General features: G+C 35.4%; 2 protein-coding genes across 3 annotated transcripts; one reads left to right on the top strand and one right to left on the bottom strand.

Moving 5' to 3' along the window:
- Positions 1-234: 234 nt before the first annotated feature.
- LOC109069760 (proteasome 26S subunit, ATPase 2) lies at positions 235-3,750 on the bottom strand. The gene is made up of 12 exons (XM_042740191.1): positions 3,567-3,750; positions 3,243-3,280; positions 3,052-3,133; positions 2,872-2,956; positions 2,263-2,409; positions 2,095-2,167; positions 1,915-2,010; positions 1,642-1,806; positions 1,470-1,557; positions 801-1,003; positions 583-679; positions 235-497 (listed from the first exon to the last, which is right to left on the bottom strand). Exons 1-12 carry the CDS (start codon positions 3,634-3,636, stop codon positions 340-342), a joined length of 1,302 nt encoding a protein of 433 aa, XP_042596125.1. The 5' UTR covers positions 3,637-3,750; the 3' UTR covers positions 235-339.
- Positions 3,751-4,100: 350 nt separating this feature from the next.
- Positions 4,101-11,529, top strand: LOC109066912 (PR domain zinc finger protein 4-like). 2 transcript variants are annotated; one of them, XM_042740102.1, is made up of 12 exons: positions 4,101-4,230; positions 4,585-4,635; positions 4,725-4,840; positions 4,954-5,142; positions 6,102-6,866; positions 6,939-7,088; positions 8,283-8,401; positions 8,900-8,985; positions 9,105-9,232; positions 9,328-9,756; positions 10,085-10,253; positions 10,860-11,529. In XM_042740102.1, the coding sequence occupies exons 3-12, from the start codon at positions 4,726-4,728 to the stop codon at positions 11,194-11,196; spliced, it is 2,487 nt and encodes an 828-aa protein (XP_042596036.1). In that variant the 5' UTR covers positions 4,101-4,230; positions 4,585-4,635; position 4,725; the 3' UTR covers positions 11,197-11,529. The 2 variants fall into 2 exon arrangements, with proteins under 2 accessions (XP_042596036.1, XP_042596044.1); XM_042740110.1 differs by having other exon boundaries at positions 4,118-4,226.
- Positions 11,530-11,567: the final 38 nt, after the last annotated feature.

The raw sequence follows: 11,567 nt of genomic DNA, 5'->3' as shown, positions 1-11,567 counted from the left end.
AACAATCAGTTGCAACTGCATATAATGTGGTGCATTTTATTGTCTTTTTATGTTGGTGTGGATTTAAGATAATATTGTATAAGTGTAAATCAATACTCTAAATTATTAAATGTTTATTCCTTAAAAGTGCCTATTTATATAATTTTCTATATTTACCACTAATTTATTACATATTGTATACCTTACCAGAAGAAGGGAAAATATTTTAATAAGCAATAAAAAGAGGACATGTACTAAGGATAAATGTATTTATTTAATCATTGCTACCACAAAAAAAAAATAAGACACATGGAAATCCTTGACTTATCAGGCAGAAAACATTTAAGTGAGGAAAAACATTTAGTTGTATGTCATGTAGCGAGGGGTGGCGCTGAATTTAGCGTAGGATTTGATGACTTTGTTCACGGCCTCCAGGAAGTCTTTCTCTGTAGCGATTTTTCTACGAGCTCTGATGGCAAACATTCCTGCCTCTGTACACACGCTGCGAATCTCAGCACCTGAGAGAAGAAAAACACAGTGAGCAATGTTAACTATATCCATGTTTATCCTTGTGCAAATATTATTTAAATCGTGTGAACTCACCTGTGCTGTTCGGACAGAGACGTGCAAGAAGTTCAAAGCGGATATCTCTTTCCACACTCATAGAGCGGGCATGAATCTTGAAGATGTGAGTACGCCCCTAGAAACAGAGCAGAAATCATTACATACATTTAAATATCTATTAGAATGTGATATTATACCACGTCTATCTTAAGCCAGTAAATGGTAGCTATTTTGTCACTATTGTAGCTAACACTCACTTCCAAGTCAGGCAGGCTGAACTCAATCTTTCTGTCCAGCCGGCCGGGTCTCATCAGAGCAGGATCCAGGGTGTCTGGTCTGTTGGTGGCCATCAGGACTTTAATGTTTCCTCTGGGATCGAATCCGTCCAGCTGGTTGATCAGCTCCAGCATGGTTCTCTGCACTTCATTATCTCCTCCAGCTCCATCATCAAAACGGGCACCTGTACGAGAGCAGCACGAGCATAATAACAGAGACTTGAGATAAAGATTAAATCTCTTAGACAAAAACAAAAACTAACATTTTAAAGGGACAGTTGCGTTTTTCCAAACCTTTATGCATTTCTTTCTTGTGCTGAACACAAACAAAAGATATTCTGAGGAATGTTGGTAACCACTCTTTCTCAGTTCGCATTGGCTTCTATTGTGGTTTCTGTCCATAGAAGGGACATTAATGCGAAACAAAACTGTTTGGTTACCAACATTCAGCAGAAGAACATCAGTCTTACAAATCTGGAACAATATTAGGGTGAGTAATTGATTACAGAATTTTCCTTTTTTTTGAGTTGACTATCCCTTTAAATATAATAAGGGGCTATTCACACAGAACTGCGCTACTTTGTCCCCAAAGCCACACAGTTTGAGATGGCCAAAATCATCAGACCCTGACTAGCATTAGATTAATTTTACCTCCAATGGCATCAATTTCATCAAAGAAGATCAGACAGGCTTTCTTGGTCCTTGCCATCTCAAACAGTTCACGAACCATCCTGGCACCCTAGATTTGACACACAAACAGACTTTTTTTTTCATGCACTTAATCGCCTGTTTTTTTTAACAGCTTGATAGAAAAGGCACATACCTCTCCAACATACTTCTGAACCAGCTCGGATCCGATGACTCTGATGAAGCAGGCATCAGTACGGTTAGCCACAGCTCGTGCACACAGGGTTTTCCCTGTCCCAGGGGGCCCGAACAGCAGCACACCCTTTGGAGGCTCAATACCCAGGTTCACAAAGCGCTCAGGCTGGAATTAAGAAGATGGAGATTGATTTTAGAAGTTAAGTCATATTTCAGACACATAATATCTACTGTTTATTTTTAATAGGTACATTTAGATGTAGTCATGACTCACATGGAGCAGAGGGGTCTCAACCACTTCTCTCAACTTCTCGATCTGCTCTTTGCAGCCTCCAACATCACTGTAGGTCACATCAGGCTTCTCCTCCACCTATTTATGTACAGTGCATAATTATTCCTGCAGTTTTGCCTTGCCTAATGTTCATGATCCCAAGCAGCCTTAGCTGTTTCGTACCTGCATCATAGTCACAGTAGGATCGATTTTGGGTGGCAGTGGAATATGGATCTGATATTTATTCCTGTCAACCCTGTTGACAGATACAGAACACAACTCTTTTAGATACAAGCTGAAAAGTGTAATAGAGTAAATATAGAAATATCTGATCCATTGTTTCCTGCTTACCCAACCCTCATTCCTTCCTCAATGTCAGTTGGAGCGACCTGATCGCTCAGGTCCACCACAAACTTGGCAAACTGTTTCACATTAATAATGTACTTAGGATCCTCAGAGTCAGAGTTGATTATCTTGGTGCATCTATGAACAAATAAAAACATAGATATGAGGTTTTTTTTAATGGCTGATACTGATCTACATGTCATTCAACCACTTTATAACATTCATTACCATTGCAAAGTCTGGTGTCAGTAAGATTTTTAATATTTTTTTCTTAAGCTTACAAAGGCTGCATTTTTTTTGTTTGGTGTTAATGAAGTACTTTAGTATTGTGAAATATTACAGGAAGAACTGCAGTATTGTGAAATATTAAAATTTAAAACAAAGCTGAATTTTCAGCAGCCATTTCTTCAAGTTTGTTGCTTAACGTTTTTCTGGAAACATAAAAAAAAACAGGATTTCTTGATTGAAATTTTTTGTGGAATCATAAATGTTTTATTGTTTTTTTTTGTGTATAAATTTTTTGATGAATGCTAAATTTTTTTGTGTCATATTTAATGTTTTAGTTTTGATTTTAATCAATTTAATGCATCTCAATAAGTGAAATGTTCTCGTCGTGGCTGTTCACTCTGTAGAGTCTGTTTGTCTGCAGCCAGATCCCATAGTGCTGGAGGAGCCAGACCTGTATCAGACTCTTTAATACCTGCAAGACACACAAAATACGGCATCAGTGCATGGGTTTCACAAAGCAGTGATCCATAAAATTAATTTCCCACAACGCAATGACAGCGCACTTACCTGTGAGCTCATTGATCTTCTTCAGAAGCTGTTGAATATCATCTTCCACTTGTTTAATCTGTCTAGAATACGTGCTTTGGCCCTATTCACAATCGAAACAGTGACTTCATTACAATAACACTGCTATAACTTATACTAAATGAAGTCCATCTGAATGTCAAAACAGTCATCTTTTTAGTACTAATACTTACATAGGTTTTCAGGAGTGCAATATCTCCTTCATCCAACGCTGAGAAACAAAACACAGGTCAAGACAGATAAATAAACGAGATATGCATAAATTACAGACTGTTATAACTAATACTGAGACATCTGACAACTCGTATAAGGAACGGTAGAGTAAATAAGTGAAATAAAGTCTGAAAACAATGACAAAAAACACATTAAAATAGTTTGTTTAGTTGATTCGGCTTTTGTTGACAAATTCCAACTGCAGAGCGGCTAGTCACTAAATGCTAATCTGTCTGCTAATTCATTGAATTTAAAATCCTCGCGAAAGTCCTCGGAAATAATACCTCGGATTGGTTTGTCTTCTTTCTCCTCTTCTTTTACTTTGCGTTGCTCGGTTCCTAAATAATCAGGCATGACTGCTTTTTTCTATGTAATAAATTCGGTTACAGACTGCAGAAGCGAGATTACACAGCAGGTTTTCAGAGAGGAACAGTCACAGCGCTTTTCTTTTCCTGTGCGCAAGGACACCGGAAACTGGGATTATATTTCAAATTAAAAGTTAGATTTCCCCCAAAATTTAAATTGCCTTTGTAGTAATACAGGCAGAAAGAGCACAATTTCTATCCTTATACATATTTTTGAACTTTTCATAAAAAATTCAAATACATTTTTTAATCATTATTTGAAATTTTGTGTACCTAATTTGGCATTTTTCATTCAGTGCATTTAACCTATTTGTGTATTTTATTCCGTTCCAATTTTTTTTATTTTTTTCCAAACTATTAGTGGTTATCTATAGTAATTTATATTATTTGTTAAATAAATAAATACAAACGTAAATCAATCAGTGAATCAGTCTGGCTTGTTTGTACTGAGGAGGCATATTGAGGGACTCTTATTTTGAAACATAACCCCGCCTTGAATCAAACACTGTTTGCCTTTAGCCATGTTATTGTTTTCATACCACAAATCTTCCACGGAAGGATTCATATTTGCCCTTTATAGTAGGTAAATTATTGGTTTGTCTTTTAAATAATTTAAACACCTTGAGATAAGCACCTTCTGTTATTGCATTTCTCTTAGCTGGCTAACTCAGTAGCTTCAAACACTGGCTGCATTATTGGCTCTTTCTAGTCGATGTCTGGTTACACATACATATATATTTTTTTAATATCACGTAGATATTTGTATTTATTATGAGTTATTAGTATTTCGTTATCAGTTCAGTGACTAAAACAGTTTGTCAAGTAAATTAATAGCCAGAATGACTATAAAACCTGTCTGAAAGAGGCTTAAGATAGAATGTTGTGTTCTAAACTAAATGTTCTAATTACTAAAAAGATGAATCCTTCCCTTTTCCAGATCCTAGAATGCATCCATCATATCAATGCCTTAAGTGATCTGTGCTGTCAGGTAAACAAACATATCATTTATTCACGTCTGTTTCTGCACAAGCACTATATGAGTTGTATTTCAAATGCAATAACATTTCTTGTGTTCAGCATGAATGACATGAACCTCAGCCCCGTGGGCATGGACCAGCTCAGTGTGCCGCCTGTGAGTGCAAGTCATCTCTGCCTCCCCACATCCCCAACACACAATCCCATCACCACTCAAGGTCAGGACTCCAATGCCTCTTAGATGTGTATACATCTGGTGGCATGACATTTGTCTGGTATGGTGTGGGAACTTTAATGTATGGAGAAGTAATACTATCTGGATTTATTTCAGGCATGCCAGTCGCTATACCCAGCTTGGGTCCATCACTTGGGCCTCTTCCTTCTGCACTGTCCCTGATGTTACCCATGGGTCATTTAGGCGACAGAGGCGTTATGTGTGGCCTTCCAGAGAGAAATTATACATTACCACCTCCTCCATACCCACACCTGGAGAGCAGCTACTTCCGACATATCCTTCCAGGTAATGTTGTAGGAAACTGTTAAGGTGTACTTTAAAACAGGGGCTGACAATCTTTTTGGACCCAGGGATTCCCCTAATGTACAACAAATCTAGAATTTCTTAATAATAAAGTATAATATCTTATATTAATAACTAACATATCTTTACAATTTTTGCAAGGATCCTGGATGCACTGTTTTACTTTATTGTCAAACAGAGAGATAATTATGTTTGTTTAATCACTCAAGATGAAATGTTATGATTTTTTTTTTTAAATATGCTTAATTTGCAGTGCATTCTATATAAAGCTTTAGAGCTAATTGAGTTCATTATAGAAATGTATTTTTTAAAAGTATATTTACTGTAAATATTTAATTTCTGCCAAAATACATTTAACTTGAGCTTTAAAGCAAATTAAGCTAATTTAAACCCATTTTTAAATATAATTTATTTTAAAAAACATATATACCAAAATGTGTTTTATATGTAAATAATTTTTGTTAATTAAATGTATTATTGGTAGAAATCTTATATTTAAAAAAATATATTTTATTTCTGTCAAAATACATTTTAAGTAAAGCTTTAGAGCAAATTCATTTTCATTCATTTTTGTTGACAAAAACAAATATTTTTATATAATATATTATTTCTGCTTAAAATACATTCCATTATTAAAGCTTTAGAGCAAATTAGGCATTTATTATCAATGTTTAAATAGATTTTTAAATAATTAAATTTATTTTAAAAAATAATATTCACCTTGACCTCATTTAGTATACATTTTTACATATAGAATATTTTTAAATCTATAAATATAAAATTAAATTTATATGTGCTTAATTTGCTCTAATGCTTTATTTAAATTGTATTGTCAGCAGAAATAATATATCATATAAAATATTTTATTTCTGCTGAAACATATTTTGACATCTTTAAACATATCTTTTTTTTTATTTATTTTTTTATATAAATCTCTTTAGGTATTCTGTCATATCTGGCAGATCGTCCTCCTCCCCAGTACATTCATCCCAGCAGCCTTAACATGGATGGGACTCTTTCCGTGTCCAACAACAACCCATCTGGCTTAGACCCATACAGCGGCCACGGCGGCCCTCTAGAACAAGGCCTGGTGACTCTAGACACAAGACAGGTAGGAGGCCAGGCTGATCTCCACCAAGGAGGCTCTCACGAAGTGCAGCTGGATGCCACCGGGTTAACCATGGAGTCACGTGTAAGTAGTCCGATGTCTCCTGATGGAATGGAAGAAGACTTGGCCACCATGGAGGGTGTCGTGGTGGCAGAGACCCAGCAGCAGCTAGGTACCAGACCTCAGCCTCATGAGGGTTTGGCAGGTGTGGACTCCTCAGGAGGTGTTATGCCCCTGCATGGAGCAGGGCTGGAGCTCCCGGTGGTGATGGAGCAGGAGCATATGGGCGGCAGAGTAGGAACCAACAGTACAAGAGCAGGCGGTCCAGGGACGCTGAGTGAAGCCTTGCACTCCACTGGAGAACTGAGCTCTGGGGTGGTTAGTGTGGTGCTCACAGGGGCCATGCCGCCACAGGCTCAGCTAGAAGCAGTATCTCTACATGGACCTTCAGGAATGGGACTTGAGTCTGTTAACGTGTCACCCATCACTGCAGAAGTGTCTCTTGGACCGGACAACAGTCTGGTGCTGGTGAACTCTACCTTGCAACTAGAAGACTCAACTTCTAACAAGGAAAACATGGCTACTGCCTTCAACATATGTAAGTTTTGCGTGCCGATTTTGAGTAGTGGAAGTATTTTAGTCCAATCTGATGTATTTTATTGTCTTTTAGGGTGCACTTTATGTGAACGGTCATATCCGTCGGACTGCCCTGAGCATGGACCTGTCACATTCATCCCAGACACACCCATTCAGAGCAGAGCCCGCCTCTCTCTGCCCCGCCCCCTGTGCCTCCGCATTTCTGTAGCTGATGAACCCATTGGTAAATGCTTTGTATACAATTCTCACAATATAGTTAAATATCACTTTATTTTGCAGTGTCTTTTTTTTTACATTTTTTATACATATTTTACATGTACTTACTAAATTAAAACAGGAAATTATGCATACATTGTGCCATAGATTATGCTTGTATTAATGATCCATTATCATAAATACAAGTAATTAACCCCAAACCAAACCCTAATCCCAACCCTAACCTTCTAGTAAGTACATATTGTTAATTAATATTAATATTAATAATTTGTATAATAGTACTGTAACAATGACACCATAAAACAAAGTGTAGTCTGTAGTTGTTATAGTTTATTATAATATGTAAGGACACATTGATATTAAAGTTTTGTTGATATTTATGTTGATGTTTTTAAATAAATAAATAAATAAAAACTTAGAAATAAAATAAATAGTTTTAAATGTAGAGTACAAGTAAATTCAGACAACATAATGCATCTACAGTATATAAAAAATGTATATTCATTTTGAGATTTGCTATAAATTACATCTAATACTGTTTTTAAATTATTAGTGTTTTTAAAGATGAACTGTAAGTAAGCATTAGATAAGGACAAAGGTATATAGAAATTAGCATACAATAATAAATATCCGATTTCGTCCAATATATATCCAATTTGAACTAATACTGCTAAATAATAATGATAAAAAAACACTAATATTGGCCAATAATCTATATGCTTCTAATAAATTATACATTTAGTTATATAATATCTTATTGCTGGTACAATGTAGTCAGAAGCAATTGATTGTTTTCCATTTATTGTTGTTGAAGATGTTCAGGTAACACTTCATTTTACACTGTCCTTGTTAAACGTTACATGTACTTACTATATTAATAACAGTAAATAATGCACAATTACATGCAACTAAACCTAAAGCAAATCCTAATTCTAACCCTAACCCTATAGTAAATGCATGATGTTATTTATTTGTATTTTTTTATTAAGTTTTGCTTGCTGATTTTGAGTAGAGAGATGTTTTGGTCCAAATTCATGCGTTTGATTGTAACAAGGGCATCTTAAAATAAAGATGTTTGGGTGAGTGACTTCACCAGTTAGCTTGTTAAATGTACTTAATTTGAAGTGAAGTCCATTTGCTTTTAAAAATGTAGGATTTAGTGTTGTTGTGATTGTTGAAGCTACTTCTTTGTTTTCTTCAGGTGTGTTTGCTAGAGAGACCATACCCTCCAGGACCTGCTTTGGGCCGATGGTCGGACAGCACTGTAGCAGTGTAGAACTTACAGACTGGTCTGATAAGGATACTCCTCAAATATGGAAGGTACTTGCCACATTTTTTAATATAAGTGATATATGGCCAAACAATTTTTTTTAATTTAATTTTTTTTTTTAGTCTTTTTTTTTAATAAATTAATTTCTTAATATGTATTTAGCTAGGATGCATTAAATTGATAAAAAAGTGACAGTAAAGACAGTTGTTTAAAAAAAAATCTGTTTCATATAAAAACTTTTATTCATCAAAAATCCTGAAAAAAAAACAGTTTTCACAAAATATAAAGCAGTGTTTTCAAATTTTTTTTTTTGAATACATTGAATAAATTACATTTTAAAAATATATTCAAATAGAATACAGTTATTTTAAATTGTAATAATATTTCACAATATTTCTGTTAACGTTTTACCGACTCCAAACTTTTGCAAGGTAGCGTAAAATAAATGTTATCATCTACATAATTTTATTCACTGTTACACTGACATGTCATGTTGTAATCCTAAGAATGGCTTTAGTCACTGTCACTGTGTATTTAATCTAATGTAGATATTCCACAATGACATCCAGGAGTTCTTTATTGTGACGACAGATGAGCATGAATGCAACTGGATGATGTTTGTACGGAAAGCAAGGTAACCACATCCCTTTAATCCTTAAAAACACTTTTTTCATGTCAGTTAATTCAGGAAGCTCTATATTGAAACTATGCAATGTATGAAAACAAGCACACTAAAATCAACTCTGTTTGTAGGACTACAGAGGAGCAGAATCTTGTGGCATATATTGGCAACGGGAAGCTGTATTTCTGCACATCCAGAGAGATTCTGCCAGATCAGGAGCTGTTGTTCTATTACAGCAGGGACTACAGCAGACAGCTAGGTGGGACTTCCTCTTGGCATGGATCTGCTCTAACCTGTAAGAAGATAACTGTACCGTATATCCATATATATTATTCTGTTTCTGTGTCGCTTCAGGTGTGCCCAGAGTGCCAGAGGGCCAGATATGTCACTGTGGAAAAGAGTGTGATTCCTTCACGGAGTTGAAATCTCACCTCAGCAGCCATGCCCAGAGCCACAGCCCCACCCAAGACCACCCTGCTCATGCTACACACAACCAATCCCAGTCGCAGGAGAAGGTGACCAATGAGCCGTCCCGGTCCGCTTCCTCCCCACAGTGGCAGTGCCACTCCGATGTGCATGAACATTCCAGCAGCAGTAGCAGCAACGGACACGGTCGCGAGAGGAAGTTTAAATGCAGCATGTGCACACGCGCGTTCACTACATCCACTAAGCTAAATGTGCATTTCATGGGGCACATGGGCATGAGACCACACAAGTGCAGCTACTGCAGCAAAGCCTTCAGTGATCCCAGCAATCTCAGAAAACACCTGAGAATCCACACAGGTAAATGCGCAAGTTGTAGAGACTTACTTTTGAAAACTGCATTAGAAACCGTTTTCAAAGTCAGTATGAAATCTAAATGGATCGTACTTTTTAAAGATCCACTTCCTACATTTTCCTATATAAGTGTAATAACAAGATAACAGCATATAACATCTCCATTATGATCAAATCAACCCTGTTTGGAAATGCATTACATTATGGAAATCAAGTGGCTTATGACCTGAAAGAACTTTTGGTATCGAACTGCTATTAACTTTCTTTATTGGCCAGAAAGAATATGCTGTCATCATTACTGCTCTGTTCATGTATTACATTTTTATTTCTGCAGGTCAGAAGAACTTCAGGTGTACAGTATGTGGGAAGTCTTTCACTCAGAAAGCACATGTGGAATCTCATATGGTTATACACACTGGTGCCAAGAACATTAAATGTGACCATTGTGACAAGATGTTTGTGAGGAAACAAGATCTCAAACAGCACATGTATTCACATTCACTGTAAGGCTGCATTTCGTATGTTATTCAAATTAATTTTAAATATTACTTAAAAATGTATAAATCAATGCTATGCATAATTATATTATAATTAACAAATTATATAAATGAATATTACTGATATAAATATTATTAATACAGTTTAAAATTTATAATATATATATTATAAATATAATTTTTTAATTAAATGCATTATAAATTATATGATGATATATTTTATAATATGTAATATAACATATAACTAATAATAGAAAATGTTATTACTATAAATAATAGTAACTATTGATAAATTCTAACATTTCATAGTCCAATGAAACCCTTCTTTTTTCTGTTATTTTTTTTTAATGTAATACATTTATTTAAATGTAATATGTTAAATGTAATAAAACTTTTACGTAATATATGAATATAAAATGCATTGAGAATATTATCTTTAAGAGCATGTTCTCCAAATATTTTACTTTTCTTGACCAAACCTTTTAAAAACATGATTTACAGATGTATGGAATAATGTCATTTTTGTCATATTGTTTTTTTTTCTTGACATATAATTTTCTTGCCTGTTTTAATAGCCACTTTGTTTCCTTACTTCTCTTTCCTCTGTTCCAGAGACCGCCAGATAACTTGTCCAAAGTGTGACAAACAATTCTTAAAGACCGACCATCTCAAAAAACACTTGAACTCTCACGACGGGAAACGGGACTTCATCTGTGAAAAGTGCAACAAGGGCTTTCTCACTAAATACCACCTCACACGCCACCTCAAAATCTGCAAGGGTCCTAAGATCGGTCGAGGGGCAGCGCAGGGTGAGGAAGGGGAGGAGGAGGAAGACGAGGAGGAAGAGGATGAGGAAGAAGAGAGGGAAGCTGAAGAACAGATCAATCCAGCCAACGAGGAGGACTGTGGAATAGGCATGAGAGGATATACTTCAGAAAAAACTATGTAACTTCACTCTTAAATGTAACAGGATGTAGTTAAACCTTGTCACCTTGTCTAGCCTATTTATTTGTCCTTTTTTTGTGTGTTCTTGTTCTACCCCTCATCCTTTAATTCCTGTTGCCAAAATTTATGTATCCCTACATCAAAGGGCCAACAGAAATGTAATTAGATTTAAATTACGCATTACATATTTTCAAGTCAAGTGTCACTGTTAAATTTATAAATTAGACATTGCCTTTTTGTATAACCTGTTTGTTCAGTTTATTAGTTCACAGCAGCCATGCCTATTCTGTACTCTATTTATATTGTAAATAAATGAACGTTACATTTTACACGCAAACATTTTATTATAAATAATTACTTCTAAATAAATAATTA

This window comes from Cyprinus carpio, chromosome A4 (assembly GCF_018340385.1).
Source record: "Cyprinus carpio isolate SPL01 chromosome A4, ASM1834038v1, whole genome shotgun sequence".
In the NCBI taxonomy this organism is placed as follows: Eukaryota; Metazoa; Chordata; class Actinopteri; order Cypriniformes; family Cyprinidae; genus Cyprinus; species Cyprinus carpio.
The sequence above is the reverse complement of the archived record's forward strand: the minus strand, read 5'-3'. Positions and strand labels throughout refer to the sequence as shown.

What these genes read in the sequence shown, in the direction of transcription:
- LOC109069760 (XM_042740191.1), bottom strand. Translation starts at nt 3,636, where the DNA reads ATGCCTGATTATTTAGGAACCGAGCAACGCAAAGTAAAAGAAGAGGAG. An exon ending in ACTCTACAGAGTGAACAGCC is followed by an intron (nt 2,410 to 2,871) that starts ACGACGAGAACA and finishes CATATCTATGTT; the next exon opens with TTTATTTGTTCATAGATGCA. An exon ending in TCTCTGTCCGAACAGCACAG is followed by an intron (nt 498 to 582) that starts GTGAGTTCACAC and finishes TTCTTCTCTCAG; the next exon opens with GTGCTGAGATTCGCAGCGTG.
- LOC109066912 (XM_042740102.1), top strand. Translation starts at nt 4,726, where the DNA reads ATGAATGACATGAACCTCAGCCCCGTGGGCATGGACCAGCTCAGTGTG. An exon ending in ATGTTTGTACGGAAAGCAAG is followed by an intron (nt 8,986 to 9,104) that starts GTAACCACATCC and finishes CTCTGTTTGTAG; the next exon opens with GACTACAGAGGAGCAGAATC. An exon ending in CACATGTATTCACATTCACT is followed by an intron (nt 10,254 to 10,859) that starts GTAAGGCTGCAT and finishes CCTCTGTTCCAG; the next exon opens with AGACCGCCAGATAACTTGTC.